This window comes from Mesoplodon bidens (genome assembly GCF_964165515.1).
Source record: "Mesoplodon bidens genome assembly, chromosome: 8".
NCBI classification, from domain to species: Eukaryota; Metazoa; Chordata; class Mammalia; order Artiodactyla; family Ziphiidae; genus Mesoplodon; species Mesoplodon bidens.
The window spans coordinates 20,557,514-20,582,969 of record NC_138165.1 but is presented as its reverse complement, the minus strand read 5'-3'; the positions used below and the strand labels follow the sequence as shown (position 1 = coordinate 20,582,969).

At 38.8% G+C, this 25,456-nt stretch overlaps 1 protein-coding gene across 2 annotated transcripts in view; it reads right to left on the bottom strand.

The window, feature by feature from the left end:
- CCDC141 (coiled-coil domain containing 141) overlaps positions 1-25,456 on the bottom strand; it is a 220,362-nt gene that overhangs the window by 185,166 nt on the left and 9,740 nt on the right. For both annotated transcript variants that reach the window (XR_014016451.1, XM_081241858.1), the window contains exon 3: positions 25,161-25,283. Coding sequence is in view for 1 of the 2 variants with exons in the window: in XM_081241858.1 (XP_081097984.1) it covers positions 25,161-25,283 (123 nt within the window). In the remaining variant the exon portion in view is untranslated. The remainder of the gene's footprint in view (positions 1-25,160; positions 25,284-25,456) is intronic.

The following is a 25,456-nucleotide window of genomic DNA, read 5'->3' as shown; positions in this document are numbered from 1 at the left end:
CTCAATCAGCATCATCTTCTTAACTTCAGTCAAATTTGTTGGAGAATGGCCTACTCTTGCTATCTCTGATTCTTCTCTTTACATTTGTTCATTCATTAAACAACCACAACTTGGTGTCCAGCATCACTGCTCCCCTGAAACTACTCTAGTAAGTGATACCACTAACCTCCAACCTGTCAAATAGAAAGAACATTCCAATTAAAATGGCACTCCTGGGACTTCCGGGTAAGATGGCGGAAGAGTAAGACGCGGAGATCACCTTCCTCCCCACGGATACACCAGAAATACAGCTACACGTGGAACAACTCCTACAGAACACCTACTGAACGCTGGCAGAAGACCCCAGACCTCCCAAAAGGCAAGAAACTCCCCACATACCTGGGTAGGGCAAAGCGGAGAGATCCCCACACAGAGGATCGGTGCCGAGCGGCACTCACCAGCCCGAGAGGCTTGTCTGCTCGCCCGCCGGGGCGCGCAGCGCTGGAAGCTGAGGCTCGGGCTTCGGTCAGAGCGCAGGGAGAAGACTGGGGCTGGCGGCGAGAACTCAGCCTGAAGGGGGCTAATGTGCCACAGCTAGCCGGGAGGGAGTCCGGGAAAACTCTGGAGCTGCCGAAGAGGCAAGAGACTTTTTCTTCCCTCTTGGTTTCCTGGTGCGCGAGTAGAGGGGATTAAGAGCACTGCTTAAAGGGGCTCCACAAACGAGCGCGAGTCGCGACTGAAAGCGCGGAGCCCAGAGACGGGCGTGGGACGCTGGGGCTGCTGCTGCTGCCGCCGCCAAGAAGCCTGTGTGCGAGCGCAGGTCACTGCCCACACCGCCCTTCCGGGAGCCTGTGCAGCCTGCCACTGCCGGGTTCCCGGGATCCAGGGGCGGCTTCCCTGGGAGAACGCACGGCGCGCCTCGGGCTGGTGCAACGTCACGCCGACCTCTGCCGCTGCAGGCTCGCCCCGCACTCCGTGCCCCTCCCTCCCGCCCGGCCTGAGTGAGCCAGAGTCCCCGAAGAGGCTGCTCCTTTAACCCTGTCCTGTCTGAGCGAAGAACAGACGCCCTCCGGCGACCTACACGCAGAGGCGGGGCCAAATCCAAAGCTGAGACCCAGGAGCTGTGAGAACAAAGAAGAGAAAGGGAAACCTCTCCCAGCAGCCTCAGAAGCAGCGGATTAAAGCTCCACAATCAACTTGATGTACCCTGCATCTGTGGAATACAGGAATAGACAACACATCATCCCAAATTGAGGAGCCTGGAGTCAGTGCTGTGCCTCTGAGGTGGGAGAGCCAACTTCAGGACACTGGTCCACAAGAGACCTCCCAGCTCCACATAATATCAAACGGCAAAAATCTTCCAGAGATCTCCATCTCAACACCAGCACCCAGCTTCACTCAACGACCAGCAAGCTACAGTGCTGGACACCCTATGCCAAACAACTAGCAAGACAGGAACACAACGCCACCCATTAGCAGAGAGGTGGCCTAAAATCATAAAAAGTCCGCAGACACCCCAAAACACACCACCAGACGTGGACCTGCCCACCAGAAAGACAAGATCCAGCCTCATCCACCAGAACACAGGCACTAGTCCCCTCCACCAGGAAGCCTACACAACCCACTAAACCAACCTTAGCCACTGGGGACAGACACCAAAAACAACGGGAACTACGAACCTGCAGCCTGCAAAAAGGAGACCCCAAACACAGTAACATAAGCAAAATGAGAAGACAGAAAAACACACAGCAGGAGAAGGAGCAAGATAAAAACCCACCAGACCTAACAAATGAAGAGGTAATAGGCAGTCTACCTGAAAAAGAATTCAGAATAATGATGGTAAAGATGATCCAAGATTCTATTTCCCAGATCCAAAATCCTGGAAATAGAATAGACAAAATGCAAGAAACAGTTAACAGGGACCTAGAAGAACTAAAGATGAATCAAGCATCGATTAAAAACACAATACATGAAATAAAAAATACTCTAGATGGGATCAATAGCAGAATAACTGAGGCAGAAGAACGGATAAGTGAGGTGGAAGATAAAATAGTGGAAATAACTACTGCAGAGCAAAATAAAGAAAAAAGAATGAAAAGAACAGAGGACAGTCTCAGAGACCTCTGGGACAACATTAAACGCACCAACATTCGAATTATAGGGGTTCCAGAAGAAGAAGAGAAAAAGAAAGGGACTGAGAAAATATTTGAAGAGATTATAGTTGAAAACTTCCCTAATATGGGAAAGGAAATAGTTAATCAAGTCCAGGAGGCACACAGAGTCCCATACAGAATAAATCCAAGGAGAAATACACCAAGACACATATTAATCAAACTGTCAAAAATTAAACACAAAGAAATCATATTAAAAGCAGCAAGGCAAAAACAACAAATAACACACAAGGGAATCCCCATCAGGATAACAGCTGATCTCTCAGCAGAAACTCTACAAGCCAGAAGGGAGTGGCAGGACATAATTAAAGTGATGAAGGAGAAAAACCTGCAACCAAGATTACTCTACCCAGCAAGGATCTCATTCAGATTTGATGGAGAAATTAAAACGTTTACAGACAAGCAAAAGCTGAGAGAGTTCAGCACCACCAAACCAGCTTTACAACAAATGCTAAAGGAACTTCTCTAGGCAAGAAACACAACAGAAGTAAAAGACCTACAATAACGAACCCAAAACAATTAAGAAAATGGGAACAGGAACATACATATCGATAATTACCTTAAATATAAATGGACTAAATGCTCCCACCAAAAGATACAGATTGGCTGAATGGATACAAAAACAAGACCCATATATATGCTGTCTACAAGAGACCCACTTCAGACCTAGAGACACATACAGACTGAAAGTAAGGAGATGGAAAAAGATATTCCATGCAAATGGAAACCAAAAGAAAGCTGGAGTAGCAATTCTCATATCAGACAAAATAGACTTTAAAATAAAGACTACTAGAAGAGACAAAGAAGGACACTACATAATGATCAAGGGATCGATCCAAGAAGAAGATATAACAATTGTAAATATTTATGTACCAAACATAGGAGCACCTCAATACATAAGGCAAATACTAACAGCCATAAAAGGGGAAATCGACAGTAACACACTCATAGTAGGGGACTTTAACACCCCACTTTCACCAATGGACAGATCATCCAAAATGAAAATAAATAAGGAAACACAAGCTTTAAATGATACATTAAACAAGATGGACTTAATTGATATTTATAGGACACTCCATCCAAAAACAACAGAATACACATTTTTCTCAAGTACTCATGGAACATTCTCCAGGATAGATCATATCTTGGGTCACAAATCAAGACTTGGTAAATTTAAGAAAATTGAAATTGTATCAAGTATCTTTTCCGACCACAATGCTATGAGACTAGATATCAATTACAGGAAAAGAGCTGTAAAAAATACAAACACATGGAGGCTAAACAATACACTACTTAATAACGAAGTGATCACTGAAGAAATCAAAGAGGAAATTAAAAAATACCTAGAAACAAATGACAATGGAGACACGACGACCCAAAACCTATGGGATGCAGCAAAAGCAGTTCTAAGAGGGAAGTTTATAGCAATACAATCCCACCTTAAGAAACAGGAAACATCTCGAATAAACAACCTAACCTTGCACCTAAAGCAATTAGAGAAAGAACAAAAACATCCCAAAGTTAGCAGAAGGAAAGAAATCATAAAAATCAGATCAGAAATAAATGAAAAAGAAATGAAGGAAACGATAGCAAAGATCAATAAAACTAAAAGCTGGTTCTTTGAGAAGATAAACAAAATTGACAAACCATTAGCCAGACTCATCAAGAAAAAAAGGGAGAAGACTCAAATCAATAGAATTAGAAATGAAAAAGTAGAAGTAACAACTGACACTGCAGAAATACAAAAGATCATGAGAGATTACTATAAGCAACTCTATGCCAATAAAATGGACAACCTGGAAGAAATGGACAAATTCTTAGAAATGCACAACCTGCCAAGACTGAATCAGGAAGAAATAGAAAATATGAACAGACCAATCACAAGCACTGAAATTGAAACTGTGATAAAAAATCTTCCAACAAACAAAAGCCCAGGACCAGATGGCTTCACAGGCGAATTCTATCAAGCATTTAGAGAAGAGCTAACACCTATCCTTCTGAAACTCTTCCAAAATATAGCAGAGGGAGGAACACTCCCAAACTCATTCTACGAGGCCACCATCACGTTGATACCAAAACCAGACAAGGATGTCACAAAGAAAGAAAACTACAGGCCAATATCACTGATGAACATAGATGCAAAAATCCTCAACAAAATACTAGCAAACAGAATCCAACAGCACATTAAAAGGATCATACACCATGATCAAGTGGGGTTTATTCCAGGAATGCAAGGATTCTTCAATCTACACAAATCAATCAACGTGATACACCATATTAACAAACTGAAGGAGAGAAACCATATGATCATCTCAATAGATGCAGAGAAAGCTTTCGACAAAATTCAACACCCATTTATGATAAAAACCCTGCAGAAAGTAGGCATAGAGGGAACTTTCCTCAACATAATAAAGGCCATATATGACAAACCCACAGCCAGCATTGTCCTCAATGGTGAAAAACTGAAACCATTTCCACTAAGATCAGGAACAAGACAAGGTTGCCCACTCTCACCACTCTTATTCAACATAGTTTTGGAAGTTTTAGCCACAGCAATCAGAGAAGAAAAGGAAATAAAAGGAATCCAAATTGGAAAAGAAGAAGTAAAGCTGTCACTGTTTGCAGATGACATGATACTATATATAGAGAATCCTAAAGATGCTACCAGAAAACTACTAGAGCTAATCAATGAATTTAGTAAAGTAACAGTATACAAAATTAATGCACAGAAATTTCTGGCATTCCTATATACTAATGATGAAAAATCTGAAAGTGAAATCAAGGAAACACTCCCATTTACCACTGCAACAAAAAGAATAAAATATCTAGGAATAAACCTACCTAAGGAGACAAAAGACCTGTATGCAGAAAATTATAAGACACTGATGAAAGAAATTAAAGATGATACAAATAGATGGAGAGATGTACCATGTTCTTGGATTGGAAGAATCAACATTGTGAAAATGACTCTACTACCCGAAGCAATCTACAGATTCAATGCAATCCCTATCAAACTACCACTGGCATTTTTCACAGAACTAGAACAAAAAATTTCACAATTTGTATGGAAACACAAAAGACCCCAAATAGCCAAAGCAATCTTGAGAACGAAAAATGGAGCTGGAGGAATCAGGCTCCCTGACTTCAGACTATACTACAAAGCTACAGTAATCAAGACAGTATGGTACTGGCACAAAAACAGAAAGATAGATCAATGGAACAGGGTAGTAAGCCCAGAGTTAAACCCACGGACATATGGTCACCTTATCTTTGATAAAGGAGGCAGGAATGTACAGTGGAGAAAGGACAGTCTCTTCAATAAGTGGTGCTGGGAAAACTGGATAGGGACATGTAAAAGTATGAGATTAGATCACTCCCTAACACCATACACAAAAATAAACTCAAAATGGATTAAAGACCTAAATGTAAGACCAGACACTATCAAACTCTTAGAGGAAAACATAGGCAGAACACTCTATGACATAAATCACAGCAAGATCCTTTTTGACCCACCTTCTAGAGAAATGGAAATAAAGACAAAAATAAACACATGGGACCTAATGAAACTTAAAAGCTTTTGCACAGCAAAGGAAACCATAAACAAGACCAAAAGACAACCCTCAGAATGGGAGAAAATATTTGCAAATGAAGCAACTGACAAAGGATTAATCTCCAAAATTTATAAGCAGCTCATGCAGCTCAATAACAAAAAAACAAACAACCCAATCCAAAAATGGGCAGAAGACCTAAATAGACATTTCTCCACAGAAGATATACAGACTGCCAACAAACACATGAAAGGATGCTCAACATCTTTACTCATTAGAGAAATGCAAATCAAAACTACAATGAGATATCATCTCACACCAGTCAGAATGGCCATCATCAAGAAATCTAGAAACAATAAATGCTGGAGAGGGTGCGGAAAAAAGGGAACACTCTTGCACTGCTGGTGGGAATGTGAATTGGTACAGCCGCTATGGAGAACGGTATGGAGGTTCCTTAAAAAACTACAAATAGAACTACCATATGACCCAGCAATCCCACTACTGGGCATATACCCTGAGAAAACCATAATTCAAAAAGAGACATGTACCAAAATGTTCATAGCAGCCCTATTTACAATAGCCCGGAGATGGAAACAACCTAAGTGTCCATCATTGGATGAATGGATAAAGAAGATGTGGCACATATATACAATGGAATATTACTCAGCCATAAAAAGAAACGAAATTGAGCTATTTGTAATGAGGTGGATGGACCTAGAGTCTTTCATACAGAGTGAAGTAAGTCAGAAAGAGAAAGACAAATACTGTATGCTGACACATATATATGGAATTTAAGAAAAAAAAATGTCATGAAGAACATAGGGGTAAGACAGGAATAAAGACACAGACCTACTAGAGAATGGACTTGAGGATATGGGGAGGGGGAAGGGTAAGCTGTGACAAAGTGAAAGAGCGGCATGGACATATATACACTACCAAACATAAGGTAGATAGCTAGTGGGAAGCAGCCGCATAGCACAGGGAGACCAGCTCAGTGCTTTGTGACCGCCTGGAGGGGTGGGATAGGGAGGGTGGGAGGGAGACGCAAAAGGGAGGGGATATGGAAACATATGTATATGTATAACTGATTAAATTTGTTATAAAGCAAAAAAAATAAAATAAAATAAAATGGCACTCCTTTGGCAATTACATAATAACATCAGGAGGACATCTTATCTTATCTGACAGGCTTTAAGATTTAGGATTATCATGGATTTTTCCCTCACTCTCTACATAAAATAAATGATCTGATTCTATAATATCTTCTTCACAACTTATTAGTTTAATTCATCAAAAATATATTTCTATTATACATAACATACTGTGCTACCTGCCAAAACAAGGACTTTATTTATTTATTTATTTTAACATCTTTATTGGAGTATAATTGCTTTACAATGGTGTGCTAGTTTCTGCTGTATAACAAAGTGCATCAGGTATACATATATATATATATATATCCCCATATCTCCTCCCTCTCGCATCTCCCTCCCACCCTCCCAATCCCACCCATCTAGGTGGTCACAAAGCATGGAGCTGATCTCCCTGTGCTATGCAGCTGCTTCCCACTAGCTATCTATGTTACGTTTGGTAGTGTATATATGTCCATGTGCACTCTCTCATTTTGTCTCAGCTTACCCTTACCCTTCCCCGTGTCCTCAAGTCCATTCTCTACATCTGCGTCTTTATTCCTGTCCTGCCCCTAGGTTCTTCAGAACGCTTTTTTTTTTTTTAGATTCCATATGTATGTGTTAGCATACAGTATTTGTTTTTCTCTTTCTGACTTATTTCACTCTGTATGACAGACTCTAGGTCCATCCATTTCACTACAAATAACTCAATTTCATTTCTTTTTATGGCTGAGTAATACTCCATTGTATATATGTGCCACATCTTCTTTATCCATTCATCTCTTGATGGACACTTACCTTGCTTCCATGTCCTGGCTACTGTACATAGAGCTGCAGTGAACACTGTGGTACATGACTCTTTTTGAATTATGGTTTTCTCAGGGTATATGCCCAGTAGTGGAATTGCTGGGTCACATGGTAGTGCTATTATTAGTTTTTTAAGGAACCTCCATACTGCTCTCCATAGTGGCTGTATTAATTTACATTCCCACCAACAGTGCAAGAGAGTTCCCATCTCTCCACATCCTCTCCAGCATTGATTGTTTGTAGACTTTTTCATGATGGCCATTCTGACCAGTGTGAGGTGATACCTCATTGCAGTTTTGATTTGCATTTCTCTAATGATTAGTGATGCTGAGCATCCTTTCATGTGTTTGTTGGCAATCTGTGTATCTTCTTTGGAGAAATGTCTATTTAGGTATTCTGCCTAAATTGGGTTGTTTGTGTTTGTGATCTTGAGCTGCATGAGCTGCTTGTAAATTTTGGAGATCAATCCTTTGTCAGTTGCTTCATTTGCAAATATTTTCTTCCATTCTGAGGGTTGTCTTTTCATCTTGTTTATGGTTTCCTTTGCTGTGCAAAAGCTTTGAAGTTTCATTAGGTCCCATTTGTTTATTTTTATTTCCATTACTCTAGGTGGTGGGTCAAAAACAATCTTGCTGTGATTTATGTCATAGAGTGTTCTATGTTTTCCTCTAAGAGTTTTATAGTGTCTGGCCTTACATTTAGGGCTTTAATCCATTTTGGGTTTATTTTTGTGTATGGTGTTAGGAAGAGTTCTAATTTTATTCTTTTACATGTAGCTGTCCAATTTTCCTAGCACCACTTATTAAAGAGGCTGTCTTTTCTCTATTGTATATTCTTGCCTCCTTTATCAAAGATAAGGTGACCATATGTGCGTGGGTTTATCTCTGGGCTTTCTATCCTGTTCCATTGATCTATATTTCTGTTTTTGTGCCAGTACCACACTGTCTTGATTACTGTAGCTTTGTAGTATAGTCTGAAGTCAGGGAGCCTGATTCCTCCAGCTCCATTTTTCGTTCTCAAGATTGCTTTGGCTATTTGGGGTCTTTTGTGTTTCCATACAAATTGTGAAATTTTTTGTTCTAGTTCTGTGAAAAATGCCAGTGGTAGTTTGATCGGGATTGTATTGAATCTGTAGATTGTTTTGGGTAGTAGAGTCATTCTCACAATGTTGATTCTTCCAATCCAAGAACATGGTACATCTCTCCATCTATTTGTATCATCTTTAATTTATTCCATCAGTGTCTTATAGTTTTCTGTATACAGGTCTTTTGTCTCCTTAGGTAGGTTTATTCCTAGGTATTTTATTCTTTGTGTTGCAATGGTAAATGGGAGTGTTTCCTTAATTTCCCTTTCAGATTTTTCATCATTAGTGTATAGGAATGCCAGAGATGTCTGTGCATTAATTTTGTATCCTGCTACTTTACCAAATTCATTGATTAGCTCTAGTAGTTTTCTGGTAGCATCTTTAGGATTCTCTAAGTATAGTATCATGTCATCTGCAAACAGTGACGGCTTTATTTCTTCCTTTCTGATTTGGATTCCTTTCATTTATTTTTCTTCTCTGATTGCTGTGGCTAAAACTTCCAAAACTATGTTGAATAGGAGTGGTGAGAGTGGACAACCTTGTCTTGTTCCTGATCTTAGAGGAAATGAATGGTTTCAGTTTCTCACTATTGAGAACAATGTTGGCTGTGGGTTTGTTATATATGGCCTTTATTATGTTGAGGTAAGTTCCGTCTACGCCTACTTTCTGGAGGATATTTATCATAAATGGGTGTTGCAGTTTGTCAAAAGCTTTTTGTGTCTATTGAGATATCATATGATTTTTATACTTCAATTTGTTAATATGGTTTATCACATTGATTGATTTGCATATATTGTAGAATCTTTGCCTTCCTGGGATAAACTCCACTTGATCATGGTGTATGATCCTTTTAATGTGCTGTTGGATTCTGTTTGTTAGTATTTTGTTGAGGATTTTTGCATCTATGTTCGTCAGTGATATTGGCCTGTAGTTTTCTTTCTTTGTGACATCCTTGTCTGGTTTTGGTATCAGGGTGATGGTGGCCTCACCATAGAATGAGTTTGGGTGTGTTCTTCCCTCTGCTATATTTTGGAAGAGTTTGAGAATGATAGGTGTTAGTTCTTCTCTAAATGTTTGATAGAATTCGCCTGTGAAGCCATCTTGTCCTGGGCTTTTGTTTGTTGGAAGATTTTTAATCACAGTCTCAATTTCAGTGCTTGTGACTGGTCTGTTTATATTTTCTATTTCTTCCTGGTTCAGTATCAGAAGGCTGTGCTTTTCAAGGAATTTGTCCATTTCTTCCAGGTTGTCCATGTTATTGGCATGTAGTTGCTTGTAGTAATCTCTCATGATCCTTTGTATTTCTGCAGTGTCACTTGTTATTTCTCCTTTTTCATTTCCAATTCTGTTGATTTGAGTCTTCTCCCTTTTTTTCTTGATGAGTCTGGCTAATGGGTTACCAATTTTGTTTATCTTCTTAAAGAACCAGTGTTTAGTTTTATTGATCTTTGCTATTGTTTCCTTCATTTCTTTTTCATTTATTTCTGATCTGATCTTTATGATTTCTTTCCTTCTGCTAACTTTGAGGGTTTTTTGTTCTTCTTTCTCTAATTGCTTTAGGTGTAAGGTTAGATTGTTTATTTGAGAAACAAGGACTTTTAAATTTGAGTCTCTTTATTCTCACACTCAGAACTCTAGTCCAAGTTCCAATGTCTCCATAGACATCTCTTAACTCCAGTGGTTTTTCCATTCAAGTTCACCCTGTATATTGTCTTAAAGGTAACCTTTCTCAAACTCCATTTTTAGCAAACTTTCCCCTACTTTAAGAACCCACTCTTGGCCATAATCAAATCTAACTGCATAGCCCAACATGTCCTGCCTTTGAGCCCAAGCCCTTATCCTCCATACAAGTTTTGCCTTATCTCAATATTTCCTGGCAGCGTTCTTCATGTGCCTATGTGTATCTTGCTTACACTTGTCTCAACAGCTTTGCTAACCCATTCTCTGATCTGGAATGTCATCTTGACTCCCAATCCTTACCTGTCACTTGCTTTGAGATCCAAATAATGTTCTCATCTCTTGGGCTGGTGACTCTTGCATGAGCCATCTGTCATCACCTTGTATATAGTTTTTCATATATTGATATTATCTGGCAATGGATATATTTTGAATATTAATCCTACCTCTTTAAATAAGTGTGACAGTGATACATAGTGACATAAGCTATTGTGGAACTTGGGCAAAAGCCATTACTGAACTTGTTTAATCATCTGGTAAATGTGAATATATCCTTGATGTAAGGATTAAATACCTAATGCTAGTATGATGACTGGCACATAATAGATGGCCAATAGGTAGTAAACATTATTGCTTCTGCAAGCCTTTCAAGGGGTAGGAACTTGTCCTCATTTTGTAATGTTTCATGGCCATAACCCTTTGTGCACCCAATTCTGATCTGTGTACACAGAGGATGACCTATAGCTATAGATTGGGTCCCTAAGTAAATGATGAAAATTCCGGTAAGTATGGTGAAATTCTATGTGTAAGTTTAGCTAGTTGCCTTATAGAAATATAAACCTGAGTTATTAAAAGTAATCTCTCACAATGACTAATGAATTGGCCAAAATGGGAATTTCAGGATTGAAAATGTTGTTTGGTATTCCTGTGTTTACTTAAACTTTTTTGCAGGCCAGTTGTAAGTCTCAGATAATATGGAGAACCTTATTGTTCTTGAAAGAGAAAGAAAATCCAGAATTTATAATTATTTGTCCTCCTCATCTTGATGAATTATCCAACACTTTTTCCAGGGGGATGGTTTAGTTCTGAAAAGCAGGACTTACCAGAGATTTAAACCTTTACCTCATTTATATAAGTAAGCATTTACAGACTGTGTATGTCCTTCTCCAAGTACAAAACACTAAATGACAATAAAAACTGGTGGACCACTCAAGTTACTAGAGATCGTATTTTTTCAGTAAGATTTGCATCCTCTCTTTTGTTTATTATTCAGAATCTAGGCCATCGCCTACAACCATAAAGGAAAACTAGTCATATGTGAAATACTTATAAATGAATTAAGCAACACAAAGAAAAATTCTTTGTTAGTCCAAGTTTTATAAATATGCTAAAGAAAAGTATATCCTTGCTCTATATTCATCACTCAAGTAACAAAATATACAATCTTTAATGACCTGTTAACCAACATTAAACAAAATTAACCAAGGCATATTAACAGAATCCTTTCAGCTGTTTTTAGAATCTGAATTGCATTTGGCCGCCCATGTTATTAGCACTACTAAGCAACAAAACCATAAGAAGTCCACTGAGCAATATCTGAGCAATGGATGAACAATGAACGACAAACTAATTACATATAAAATCATTAACAAAATGTGCACTAATGCTTTCAGAACTCACAACCAGACAATTCACCATTTAATTACTGCCTTCTACTGTGAGCCTTTCAAACTAGATTAATATTGATACAAAGCTTTCTTTTCATTCTTTCAAAATGCTTATGTAATTTGTTGTAAAGAAATTACTCTTTCAAGTAAAATCAATTGCAATAGCTAAAACACATGTGCAAATGCAATTACACTCCTACATTTTAAAAAATATTACACTGGGAAAAATATATCTACTCCTGTGAAAGTATCTAATAACACTTCTTTATTAATCACCTTCAAAAAATTGCCATTAGAAATATTTTGGCCTACTTTTCTTTCATTTCTTGTCCCTGAAAGAAATCTCATCTCATAATTATCCTTTTCAGATTCTCCATACATTGGCTTGATTATAAGCAGACTTCTCCTGAGCTAAAAAATAAACTATTTTCATTCCCAGAAGATTTAACCTCCTTTAGTCTCTAAATATTCACTGTCTAATACGGTAGCCACTAGCCATTTGAAATGTGGCTAGTTCATACTGTGATGTGCTATAAGTATAATGTACACACAGGATTTTGAAGATTTAATACAAAAAATTAAAATATCACATTAATAGTTTTTATAATGATTACATATTGAATGATAATTTAGATATATTAGAATAAATTAAACATATTACTAAATTAATTTCACTTTTTTTTACTTTTATTATTGGGTGAGTTTTGGTAATTTGTGGCTTTCAAAGAATTGGTTCATTTCATTTAAATTGTTGAATTTATGTGCACAGAGTTGTTCATAGTATTACTACATTATATTTTTAACATCTGTGGGGTTTATAGTGATGCCCCATCTTTCATACCTAATACTCATAATTTTTGCCTTCTCTCTTTTTACCTTTCTCAGTCTGGCTAGAGGCTTATCAAAATTTTACTGACTTTTTCAAAGAACCATGCATTTCTCTGTTATTTTTCTGTTATCTGTTTCATTAATTTCTGCTCTTATCTTTATTTTTTGCTTCATTCTGCTTGCCTCAGTTTTAATTTGCTCTTATTTTTCTAGTTTCTTAAGGCAAAAACATAGATTGTTGATTTGAGACATTTATCCTTTTCTAATGTAAGTGTTTAATGCTCTAAAATCTACATTAGGCTATTAGAAAATTTAAAATTACATATATGTTCAATAAATGGTGCTGGGATAATTGGATATTCACATGTAAAAGAATGAAACTGAATCTGTATTTTACACCACTTACAAAAGTTAACTCAAAAGGATTAAAGACCATGAAACTCCTAGAAAACATAGGAACAAAGCTCCTTGACGTGTGTCTTGGTAATAATTTTTTTGGATATGACATCTAAAGCACAAGCAACAAAATTAAAAATAAACAAGTGGGACTACATCAAACTAAAAAGCTGCTGCACAGCAAAGGAAACCATCAACAAAGTGAAAAGACAACCTATGGAATGGGAAAATAATATTTTCAAATCATATATCTGAAAAGGGGTTAATATCCAAAATATATAAAAACTCCTACAATTCAATAGCAAAAAACCCCCAATAACCCAATTAAAAAATGGGCAAAGGATCTGAATAGACATTTCTCCAAAGAAAATATATGAAAGGCCAACAGATACATGACAAGATGCTCAACATCGTTAGCCATTAGGCAAATGTGAATTAAAAACACAATGAGAGGGGACTTTCCTGGTGGCGCAGTGGTTAAGAATCCTCCTGCCAATGCAGGGGACATGGGTTTGAGCCCTGGTCCGGGAAGATCCCACATGCTGCTGAGCAACTAAGCCCGTGCGCCACAACTACTGAGCCTGTATTCCAGAGTGCGTGTGCCGCAACGAAGAGTAGTCCCTGCTCGCCACAACCAGAGAAAGCCCACACGCAGCAACAAAGACCCAACACAGCCAAAAATAAAAATTAATTAATTAAAAAAAGAAACAAAAAGAGAAAAGCACAATGAGACATCACTGCACACCTGATAGAATGACCATCATCAACAAGCCAAGAGATAATAATGTTGGCATGGATATGGTGATAAGGGAACCCTTGTGCACTGTTGGTAGGATTGTAAATTGGTACAGCCACTATGGCAAACAGTATGGAGGATCCTCAAAATGTTGAAAATAGAACTACCAAATGATACATTTCTGGGAATATATCCAAAGGAAGTGAAAACAGTAACTCAAAAGATATCTGCACCCCCACGTTCATAACAGCATTATTTACAATAGCCAAGACACAGAAGCAACCTAAGTGTCCACTGATGGATGAGTGGATAAAGAAGTGGTATATATATACAATGGAATATCATTCAGTCATAAAAAAAACAACGAAATCCTACCATTTGCAACAATATGAATGAACCTTGAAGGCATTGTGCTAAGTGAAATAAGTCAGAGAAAGACAAATAGCTGTATGATGTCACTTACATGTGGAATCTAAAAACAAAACAAACAACAAAACTGAGCTCATGGATACAGAGAACAGATTGGGCGTTACCAGAGGCAGAAGGTGTGGAGAGGGGGAATTGGAGAGAGGTGGTCAAAAGCACAAACTTCCAGTTATAAGATGTAACATACAACACAATGTCTAGAGCTAACACTGCTGCATGATACGGAGGAAAGTTGTTAAGAGAGTAAGGGAGGTCTTATCACAAGGAGAAATTTTTTTCCTTTTTTCCTTTTCTTCTTTCTTTTATTGTACCTGTATGAGAAGATGGATCTTAGCTGAACCTAATGTGGTGATCATTTCACAATATATGTAAATGCAACCATCATGCTGTATGCCTTAAATTTATAAGGTGATGTATGCCAATTATCTCAATAAAACTGGAAAAATAAATAAAAGTAAATATGAGATTGCATTTGTGGTTCACATTATATGTTTCTATTTATTGCTGCTCTAAGAAGTATGACACATTAGCAAAGTATTTTCTGTCCAACACATTAATAAAAGTTTAATAGCCTATGGGAACACTGAAGCAAAAATCTCAGGCTTTCAGAAAGCAGCTGCAACAGCCTGCAGTGGTTTGGGTTTCTCTAGTTCCGATTATGTAAATACTTCGGATATGTTTTGAACACAACTTAAAGTAAAAAAAAAAAATGTCCTACGAAACTGAATCTAACAGCTCATGGTTCTTTAGAGTTCCCTCTCTACTGACAGAGTAATTAGGATTTCTTTAAGAAAATCAGCCATCTGTATAACGTGAGTTACTGGGCTGAACGGTGAGACTGCTCTCTCACCTTCTCTGTCTTCTCATTTCACTGGCTTGACCCAGTGCCTGAAATTTGTACCACAGAAGCCCCCTTACTGGTCCTCTGGTCTGAAACCTGGGGCTTTGGTTTCCTTCCCACCACTGTGTCTGCCGGACCAAGCAGTGGGGAAAACAGAGGGAGGAAAATGCCATGTGAATTTACAACAAGCTCAGGGACCACAGGTTCTCTGGTCAAAGAGGACCCCCTCTCTCAGAGATTCAGGCACCTGCCTGTTGCCTCCATCTTCACCATCACTGGGGGATTGCCTGGGCTGGGGCAGAGAGAATAGAAAAGCACAAAGCAAAAGCAAAAGCACAGTATTTCCTCCCTTTCTGTCTGACTCACAGAAGTCCTCTTTCTAGTGCTCAGATCTGAAAGAGAAGACTTTTCTGGAACATTTTCTGTCCATATCTGATGCATACTTCAGAGTGTCAACTTGCTTTTGAATCCAAGCTGGGTAATATTGAAGAGAGAAAAAACAATACTGCTGGCTTGGTGGTCTTTGGAATTCTGGTCTCTTTCCCTAATCTACGTGCTAGTCCCTCCTTTTCAGCATCCTCAGCACACATACATACTGCCAAGGTTTATAGTTGCATTTAATGGAGACAGGGTGGAGGCTATTTAGTCCATCTTTCCTGGAACTGGAACCAGTATCCAACTTTAAGACATTAAAAAAAAAAGACAAAAATTCTAATCTCACTCAAGTCCCTGAACTTCAAATATGTGTTAGGTGGGAGACAGAGGATACAGGTAATTTGAAGATCAGAGCTAACCACAGAATCAGAAGTTTGATGTATTCTTCTGAGGACTAATAGCTAGATGAACTTGTCATGAGAATGATATAGCCATGTTACTTGAAAACATCTTGAGTTTTAAACATTTATACTTATAGTATATCTAAGATAAGTCTAGAGTTTAGAAAAGATGCATTCTGGCTAAGGCTAATCAGGTAGGAGTCATACTAGACTTAAAACAAATAAACAAAACAAAATCCCCTCATCCTTGGTTAAGTACAATACTTACTTATGGCTTTTCTGGAGCAGAAGTATCTGTTGCCTTCTGTATAGAATGAAAAAGGAATATTTTTACCCTGACATTTAATCTAACTCAGTATATTGAAGATTGGGAGTGGGGGTGAGTGGGTCCTATGCTACCAGCTACCATCTTACCTCTGCTACACCTCACTTATATTTCTTGAACTGTCAGAGTTCTGCCTTGTCAGTCCAAATCTTGGACCAAGACCCTCTTTTCATAACTAATAAGGACTATGGGTTCTACTTTCCATTAAAAATTTTTGCTTGTAGATTTATATTTTAAAGGAGTACTTTAAAATAATTAACAGCTTGGAAACTATAGGCCTATGACCTCAAAAATGTTAGTTGTGATCCTGACTTTTGACCAAGTTTTCAAATAGGAGTATGTTGGTGACAAATAACATAAAGCCCAATCAACAGTGGTTTAAACACTCACAGGTTCATCTATGTCACAGCAATAGTCCTAGGGCTCAGCATACTCTTCCACAGTATAAAAGTAGCATAGATAATCAGCTTATAAATTTATTCCCCTATGGTTGGACATTGTTTTGTTTCCAGTTAGGTTATTCTACCAAAAACATGTGAAAAGATGCTTAATATCATAGCAAAGCATCTTCATATCTATATCCTTACTAGTGCTTTCATTTCCAAGGATGAATTCCCAGAGGTGAGGTTGCTGAGTCTCAGGATGTGAGCATTTTACATTTTAACGCTTGCTAGTTTCCAAAATGATTGTGTTAATCCAAATTCTCACCAACAGTATAGTAGAATGCCCCTTTCCTCACATTCTCACCATCACTGAATGTTATCAATATTTTAAACTTTTAATGGTGTATAGGCAATTAAAAATTTATCTTTTTATCATTATTTAGTTTCATTTCTCAGGCCATTATTGACATTGAGCTTCTTTTTACATGTTTATTGGCAATCTGCCTCTCTTCTGTGAATAGTCTATTTTTTATTTATTTATTTTTGGCTTATTTGTCTTTCTTATCAACATGAAGGAGTATAACCATTTTTTTCTTTTTCTTTTTTTTTTTTTTTGCGGTATGCGAGCCTCTCACTGTTGCGGCCTCTCCCGTTGCGGAGCACAGGCTCCAGACGCGCAGGCTCAGTGGCCATGGCTCACGGGCCCAGCCGCTCCACGGCATGTGGGATCTTCCCGGACCGGGGCACGAACCTGTGTTGCCTGCACTGGCAGGCGGACTCTCAACCACTGCGCCACAAGGGAAGCCCAGGAGTATAACCCTTTGACTGTCATATAAATTGCAAATATTTTCCTTCCAGTTCATTGTTTGTCCTTTAAATCGGTCAGTGGTGTCTGGAAAACTCATATTCACCTCCAGGACAGCTCATAAATCACTTTCTCTGTCAAGCTCCCCCAGTTTTCCTGGCAGAATTAGTCATTCCTTCCACAATATACCCATCATATTCTGTGCACACCCCTGTGTGTTGAATCATAACTGCAAACTTTTTCCTCCTGATCAAGAAAGTATATCAAAATTCAAGTCAAAGAGACTAACATTATAATAGATATCTTTGCATCTGCTTTTCAGAATCATTTTTCCAAAAGTAGATCATTCACAAACTTCAAAGTTTTCTCTTTATTTACTTATTTATCATACCATCTTTCATTTTAAAGAATCTTAGTTCTGCTTCTCAACTACCTCTCCATGAAAACTCTTGTTTTCTTCTGCCTGTCTCTTTTCATTCATGAGTGTTGCCTTCGAAATCCCTAGAGGATGTCACCATTCCTCTTGCCCTCTGTTCCAGTTATCTACTGCTGTGTGACAAACCACTGCACACTCTAAAGACCTAAAATAACAATTATTTATTGTGCTCATGATTCTCAGGCAGGGCTCAGCGGGTAAGACTTGCCTCTGTTCCACATAGGTCAGGTTGGAAGCCCAACCAGGTCTGGAGAATCAACTTTCAAGCTGGCTCAAATGGCTCACTCACAGGGCTGGCAAGTTGGTTGGCTGTTGGCCAGGATCTCAGCCAGAGCTGTTGCTGGGACCCTCAGTTCTTCTCCACATGGGCCTCTCCATAGTGCTCCTTGACGTACTCAGTTGGTTAGGTTCCAGGAGCAACTATTTGAAATTACAGGAAGTGAAAGCAGCCAGTCTCTTGAGACTGGACTGGAAACTGGCACCACATCATCTATGCTGTATTCTTTTGCTCAAAGCAGTCCCAGAGTCTGACCAGTTTTAACGAATGAACATAGACCCCACCTCTCACTGGGAAGAGTGCCAAAGACTCTATGGCCATTTTTAATCTACCGTAATCCTCTTGTATATTGGGTCCTTCTAGAGTTGTCAAAAAAGTTGTCAGTATCTGCTATAACCAAGCCCTGCTCTGTTCCTTGCAGAAGTGTGGAAGATGCTTCTCTTCTTGTGGACTCTGTGTCACTTGGTGTCCCAGCCACAAAGCAATACGATGAGTGCTTCATGTTTCCCACAGGCCCTTCAACTTCAGCCAAGGAGCCCAACCTTGACTGCTAAACCAAGAGAGGGATAAGATAGAGAGCATCCTTTCCAAATTTTGTACTCTTCAGGCTCTGTGCCAACAAAATTTGCTCCTTATAGAACTCCTTCCCCTCTAGTAAATCAACTTGTATCAACACTTAATTAAGTATGGACATCCTCTGAACTGCGGCTTAGCCCAAACTAGTAACAAATTATTTGTGATATCTGCAATCTTAATGTGCCTTAACTCCATGTCTGAGAAGCCTATTTCATGGACTCTCTAGCCTCTTAAACCAATCTATCTTATAAAAACAATATTTTATAAGATTGCCCATGACACTTTCCAAATACAGAGAATGCTATTCGAATTTTATTTCACTCCACAGCTCCATACTATTCACTGGAACTGAACATCTGGGAAAAGAAATACCCTGTACACTAGGAAAGTGTTAAGTCAGCCAGGGAAAAATCACTGGGAAGTTTTGCTGTTTCATAGTTGTGAGAATATTATTTTTGTTTTTTAAATATAAAAGTTCTCTATTCTCAAAAGCCTAAAAGAGAAATTATACCGCCCACTAGTTCCCACTCCCCCAGGAACCCTGCCTTGTTCCTACATTGTTTCAGTGACCTTTGTCAAAATGATCAGTGAAAATATGCCAGGTACTTTACATGTATAGAACACTAAGACACAGATCCCTTTGAACCAAAGATCAGTTAAGTGTTGGAATTTGGAAGGTGCCAATTAATTTCACCTCTCTCTCCTCAAGATTCCAAATCAACTGAGAAATAGACATCAAGGTCAGATATGGATCAAAATATCTGCTCTTACTACTGGTAAAGCTGGACTGGAGGGTGGGTTTGATTTGACTTTCTGCTTTTTCTCTTTAAAAATCTAGTCCTTGTGACCTGCCTATGGAGACAACTGGGTCTGAGGTATAGACACATATTTGGCTGCTCTGTGTAGGTTGGACTGTGGTCTTCCTCTTCCACATAGGGACATCTGGCCAAATCATGCAGAAGCAGAGAGAATAGAGATCCTGCAGCCCACGGGTAGTCAAGAGTCTGCAGAGCGAGCCTTTGAGGCTGGCTTCCCCATGGTGGCCACTTCTTCCCCTAGTCTCACCAACTGGGTAGCACACCCCCCTCACTCCTAAAGGAAGAGAAGGGAAGAGAAGACATGGGTGAAAGCATCATCTGCAACATTTCTGAAAGAGTAGAATTCCCTAACTTGTGGGTCTATAGGAAAACATGAAGGAGAGAAAACTAATCTCCTATATGAAGTAAACATTTAGGGTAAAACACGGCTATGACATAGATAATGTAAAATAGGTTAGTCCTCTTCCAATACTGTCCTAAAGGGTTCCATCACATTCACAACACACATGCTATAAAATTTTCTCTAATATGTAAATATATATAATTCAAGTCACACAGACTTACTTTATTAAAATACATTATTAAGACCATCATCAAGAAAGTGAAAAGATAATCTACAGAATGGGAGAAAATATTTGCAAATCCTATATCGGACAAGGAATTAATATCCAGAATATGCAAAGAACTCCTACAACTCAGTAACAAAAAACAAGCAACCCAATTAAAAAATGGGTAAAAGACTTGAATAGACATTTGTCCAAAGAAGATATACAATTGTCCAGTAAGCACATGAAAAGATGTTTAACGTCATTAGTCATTAAAGAAATACAAATCAAAACCACCACAAGATATCACTTCACATCTAATAGGATGGCTATAATTAAACACACACATACACACACAGAGAAAATAACAAGTTTAACCAGGATGTGAAGCAATTGCAACACCTGTACATTGCTGATGGGAATGTAATATGGCGCAGCTGCTGTGAAAAACATTTTGGTGTTTCCTGAAAGAGTTAGCACAGAAATGCCCTATGACTAGGCAATTCCACTCCAAAAGAATTGAAAGCAGGTACTCAAACAGATACCTGTACACCAACATTCACTGTAGCATTATTTACAGTAGCTGAAAAAGTGGAAATAACCCAAGTGTCCATGGACAGATGAGTGAATAAGTAAAATGTGGAATATCCATATATTTGAAAATTATTCATTCATAAAAAGGAATGAAGTTCTGATACTTGCTACAATATGGATGACTCTTGAAAACATTATATGCTAAGTGAAATCAGCCAGACACAAAAGGATAAATATTACATGATTCTATTTACATGAAATACCTAAAACGGACAAATTCATAAGGGCAGAAAGTAGATTAGAGGTAACCAGGGAAGGGAGGAGTGGGAGTCTTTGCTTAATAGCTACAGAGTTTCTGTTTGGGGTGATGAAAAAGTTTGGGAAGGGCTTCCCTGGTGGCGCAGTGGTTGGGAGTCCGCCTGCCTGTGCAGAGGACACGGGCTCGTGCCCCGGTCCGGGAGGATCCCACATGCCGTGGAATGGCTGGGCCCATGGGCCATGGCCGCTGAGCCTGCGTGTCCGGAGCCTGTGCTCCGCAACGGGAGAGGCGGAGTCTCTCACAACAGTGAGAGGCCCGCACACCGCAAAAAAAAAAAAAAAAAAAAAAGTTGAAATTGCAAATTTATATTATATATTTTTTACCACAATAATAATTTTTAAAAATAATATATTCACACTAAATATCCCAGTTTACAGCAGAAAATCACACTATTCCTTATTTAAGGAATAAGTTTTAGTAAGACTTTAAACTTTACTACTAATACATTTTGACTATTCATTTTTAACTAAGTAAAGAGAAACAGGACAAAAATAGACATTCACTGGGTCAGAGATTTAGTCAGAATCAGGGAGTCGATAGATTTATGAGTCAAGTCAGAGGTGAAATTTTTCAGTTTTTTATACTTTAAAAGGTCATTCTTCGCTGAATGCTAATATCATATATTAAATACAAATACAGGAGCTAGGGTCCAGAGGTTTTCTTGGTTCTTACAGCTGTAACTCCTTTGCACAATAGCAATGTAGTTACTTGCAAGATGGATACTGAGGGATAGAACGTTCTCAGCAACATTCGTAAGGCATTTCCAACCCCTCTTTTCCTCTTTGACCACCTGAGGATACAGTGTTGACAGTGGCCACAGACAGATCTTTGTTACCTGCTTACATCTCCCTCTCCCCTCTCCTGAACTTCTTCTTTCTCATTAAAAATAATCGAGTCTGGTTTGGGAATCTAGATGCCTTTAAGGAATGAATGCTTTTTCCACATGACTATGTTTTCCCCACCGAAAATAGGGAAATATTTTTTCTCTGGACACTCCATAGGAATGGTTAAGTACCCTGCTGAAAGGAAAATCAGATCTCTGGGGTATAAGACATAACCAACATTAGAAACACTCATAAAAATTCTGTGTTTCCAGAATTTTTCCCTTTAGTCTAAATTATTATGGTCTGAGATATTTTTCAATGGAAGGCGGAAAATAGCTTTTCTATCAAATTAAACATCCAAATTTCTCTGATATATTAATTATCAATAGCAAGCACTTCTATACATCATTGCATGTCTCCCCCAGATTTCCTTTTTAGGTGTTTAAGGGTATCTGTTATAATCATAATTTTTTAAATAAAGAACCTGAGACAAGAGAGTCTATCTGCTTTGCCCAAAGCAGAGCGGACTCAGCACAGAACCCCTACACCCTCCCGACACTCCTAAGAGTACATTCTTCTTTATAATTAGAACAAATCCCAGGGCCCTGTGCATAGGAAAAGGACTGGAGTGAACATTAAATATGAAATATTATTGGCTTATTGAACTAATGTTCCTATCATTCAAAAAGCTCATATTAAAAATGACTTGGTAAAACAATTTTCTGCTACAGGTTAAGACTGTGCCTACCCTAACAGCATAATAACTAGTACATGGATTAAATTAGTGCTCTATCCATTTGCAATATGGAATTCACATGTTTCTTATTTAAAAAAGTATTTTGTCAGCAAATCTGAAACAGACTTCAGACTCCTTGATTTTTTTTTAACCAAAACGATGCTACTACTTAAAATTTCTTGGGGGTAAGTGGCTGGTTTGTTGGGTAAGGTGGGGTGGGAGAGGGTATGGGAGATAGACATTAAGAGGTCATGGTTAAAGGCCTGCATGAAGCCAAAAGGCCTTTTTACTTGAGACCTCATGTTCTTAGATCCACGTGCAGAGAGGCAGAACGGTCCCACTATTCCATTGATTGTTATGGTAAGATCGGCAGTAGATATGAACCTTTGATTCGTCCTCTCCCAATCATTTTTACAGGTAAAAGCGTGAAGTCCAGAAGGCAAGTCCATAGCCAGAAGACTGGCATTAAAGGACAAGACTTTAAAATTGAGAATCACAAGCACCTTCTAAAGATGGATCCTGTTGATGGAAAACACTTTTCCAGCTGAGCTCCCGAATGGATGTAGGTATGCAAATTTGAGCATAGTTGTTAAGGAGAGATGAACTGCTCTGCTTATGAAAGAATTCTCCCTGGAGTCATGGGCCTGGACAGGAATAGGATTGTGGCGGGGGAAAGAGGTAGCCTGAGAGACCCAGACTGCTGTGAGCTTCCCCACCACTCACAGTTCATCAGTGTACCCGAAAGTGCTGGCTGGGCATGAATTGCTAGCGGGACCTGGGGAAGGGATGTAGCTTCAAATCCAGGTTAACTTTAGAAACAGTCAGCAGGTACATATGAAGGGGCTGGGGACACAGGAGACCTTGAGAAATAAACCTCTGTGGATGGGCAAGAATTGCAAGGAAGTGTTGGGTTTCCACAATTCATAATATTAAGCTTTTTGTGTAGCAGCAAAACCTTGAATTGTTGGCCAAACGACACTAGTTAGCAGCACAATTAGTGCTAAAACATAGGTCTTTTGATTCCTGGTTCAGTGACTGTTCACATCATCATGTGTTTTTTAAGATATACAAAGGACTTCCTGGTCACCAGGGATTTCTTCCTTGAAAGACAGCCCAGAGCCCAGAGCAAGGAGCTGTCTACACAGGAGAATAAATTCTGGATTCTAATAGCCCCCTGCTTCAGTACTAATTCTTTCTTCAGCTTCTCAGTCTGATTTACCCTTTTACTTTTACTACTGCTGTTGGTATATGTCAGAAGCAGAACAGATCTGCCTCTAAATCTAGGAAGCAAGTGGAAATTCCAGCCTAGATGTTCAAAGAAGCCAGTAATATTAAAGTACTAAAGACACAGAACATCTAGTCATTGCAGCCTTCTTAATCAGACCTCTTTGATCTTAGGTGATGACATTCATTTGCCTAAGAGGGTTATTACTCACAGAGTTGGCTGCTGCACAGGGCTCCATTCCCAGACAGAGAAACCACTTGTAGTTTAGCGTCTTACCTGTCACTGTCTTGAAATTCTTAACGATTTTATCTTTGACTGTGTGTTTTATAAGTGAAGTCCTATGGGACAACAGAGGAAGTGCTGGGGCATGGGAGCTTCATCTCGCGTGTGGTCCTGCCCTCCGGGGAGAGAATCTCTTTGCTATCCTGTCTGCTCCCCCGCCCCTGCTCAGTGACCTCTGTCATCTGCCCTGGCAGGGGTCAGAGCACAGCTTGGGAAGGGTTGGGGTTAGGCCCACACCCTCTGCACTGAGCTGGGACTGAGGCCCAGTGCCTGTGAGGGGCTGCACTCACCCCACATATATCCCCATGGCTGAAGGAGCCAGACATTAAATAGCAGATTAAAAAAACACCATGACAGGCCAAGAAAAAGCTTTTTCCTGCTTTTTGAACAGGGAGTTCCACATTTTCACTTTGCACAGGGCCCCACAAACTACATTCTTGTCTCTGATTAGATACCTTATCTGGCAATCTCAAACCAACACTGTTTTTAGAATCTTAACTAAATAACCACAACATGTAGGTAATAATAACTCTGTTTATTAAAATCATTCTTTGGTTTCAAGAACTCTTAATATTAAATATAAAATCAGATATTTTCAATAGTTCAAGAGGGAAAAAGCCTCTATATTATTTTTGCCAGCAGGTCTCATTAACAATAGGAAGTTTGGATCTGTTGTGGCTTGACAGTATGTTGCATGAAATGGAAAAATGATGGAATTTTTTTTTTTCCACTGAGGCAGCCAGGAAAAAAAAAGGTACTTATTTCTCCACAGTGAAAATATTATCACCCATATTTTCTATCACATTAGGGAAAGTTGAAAAAAAATCTTGTTACTTCTCTCCAATGTTGGTGTTTGCTCATAAATAACTATAGTGTTTTTCCATTACCTATCTGGCACTATGTTAACCTGGCCATAGGCCAGTGGCATCAGGGGAATCAAGAGGAAGTGTAAGAAACAGCTTTTTATTTCTTTTTAATTTTGTATCTGCTTCATATCTTAATATCTTACCTTGAGCTTGGCCAAAAGAAGTTCATGATCATGAAGAAGTTTTTTGGTTTCATCTTGATTGCTTCCAATTTCCAGAAGATTGGGCTGTGATTCAGCCAATTGAAGTTGTACCCACTTGCCACACTAAAAATAAAAATGAAATAAAATGCACTTTTAGTTCCTCTTGTTCCTCCCCTTTCACCCTTCTCCTTTTTTTTCTTTTCTTTTTTTTAAGCTTCCAGTCACACTGTGAACACTTTATTCTTTCCACAGAGATAGATAGGCCTTACGTAAATTGAAATAGAACAGGTCTAACA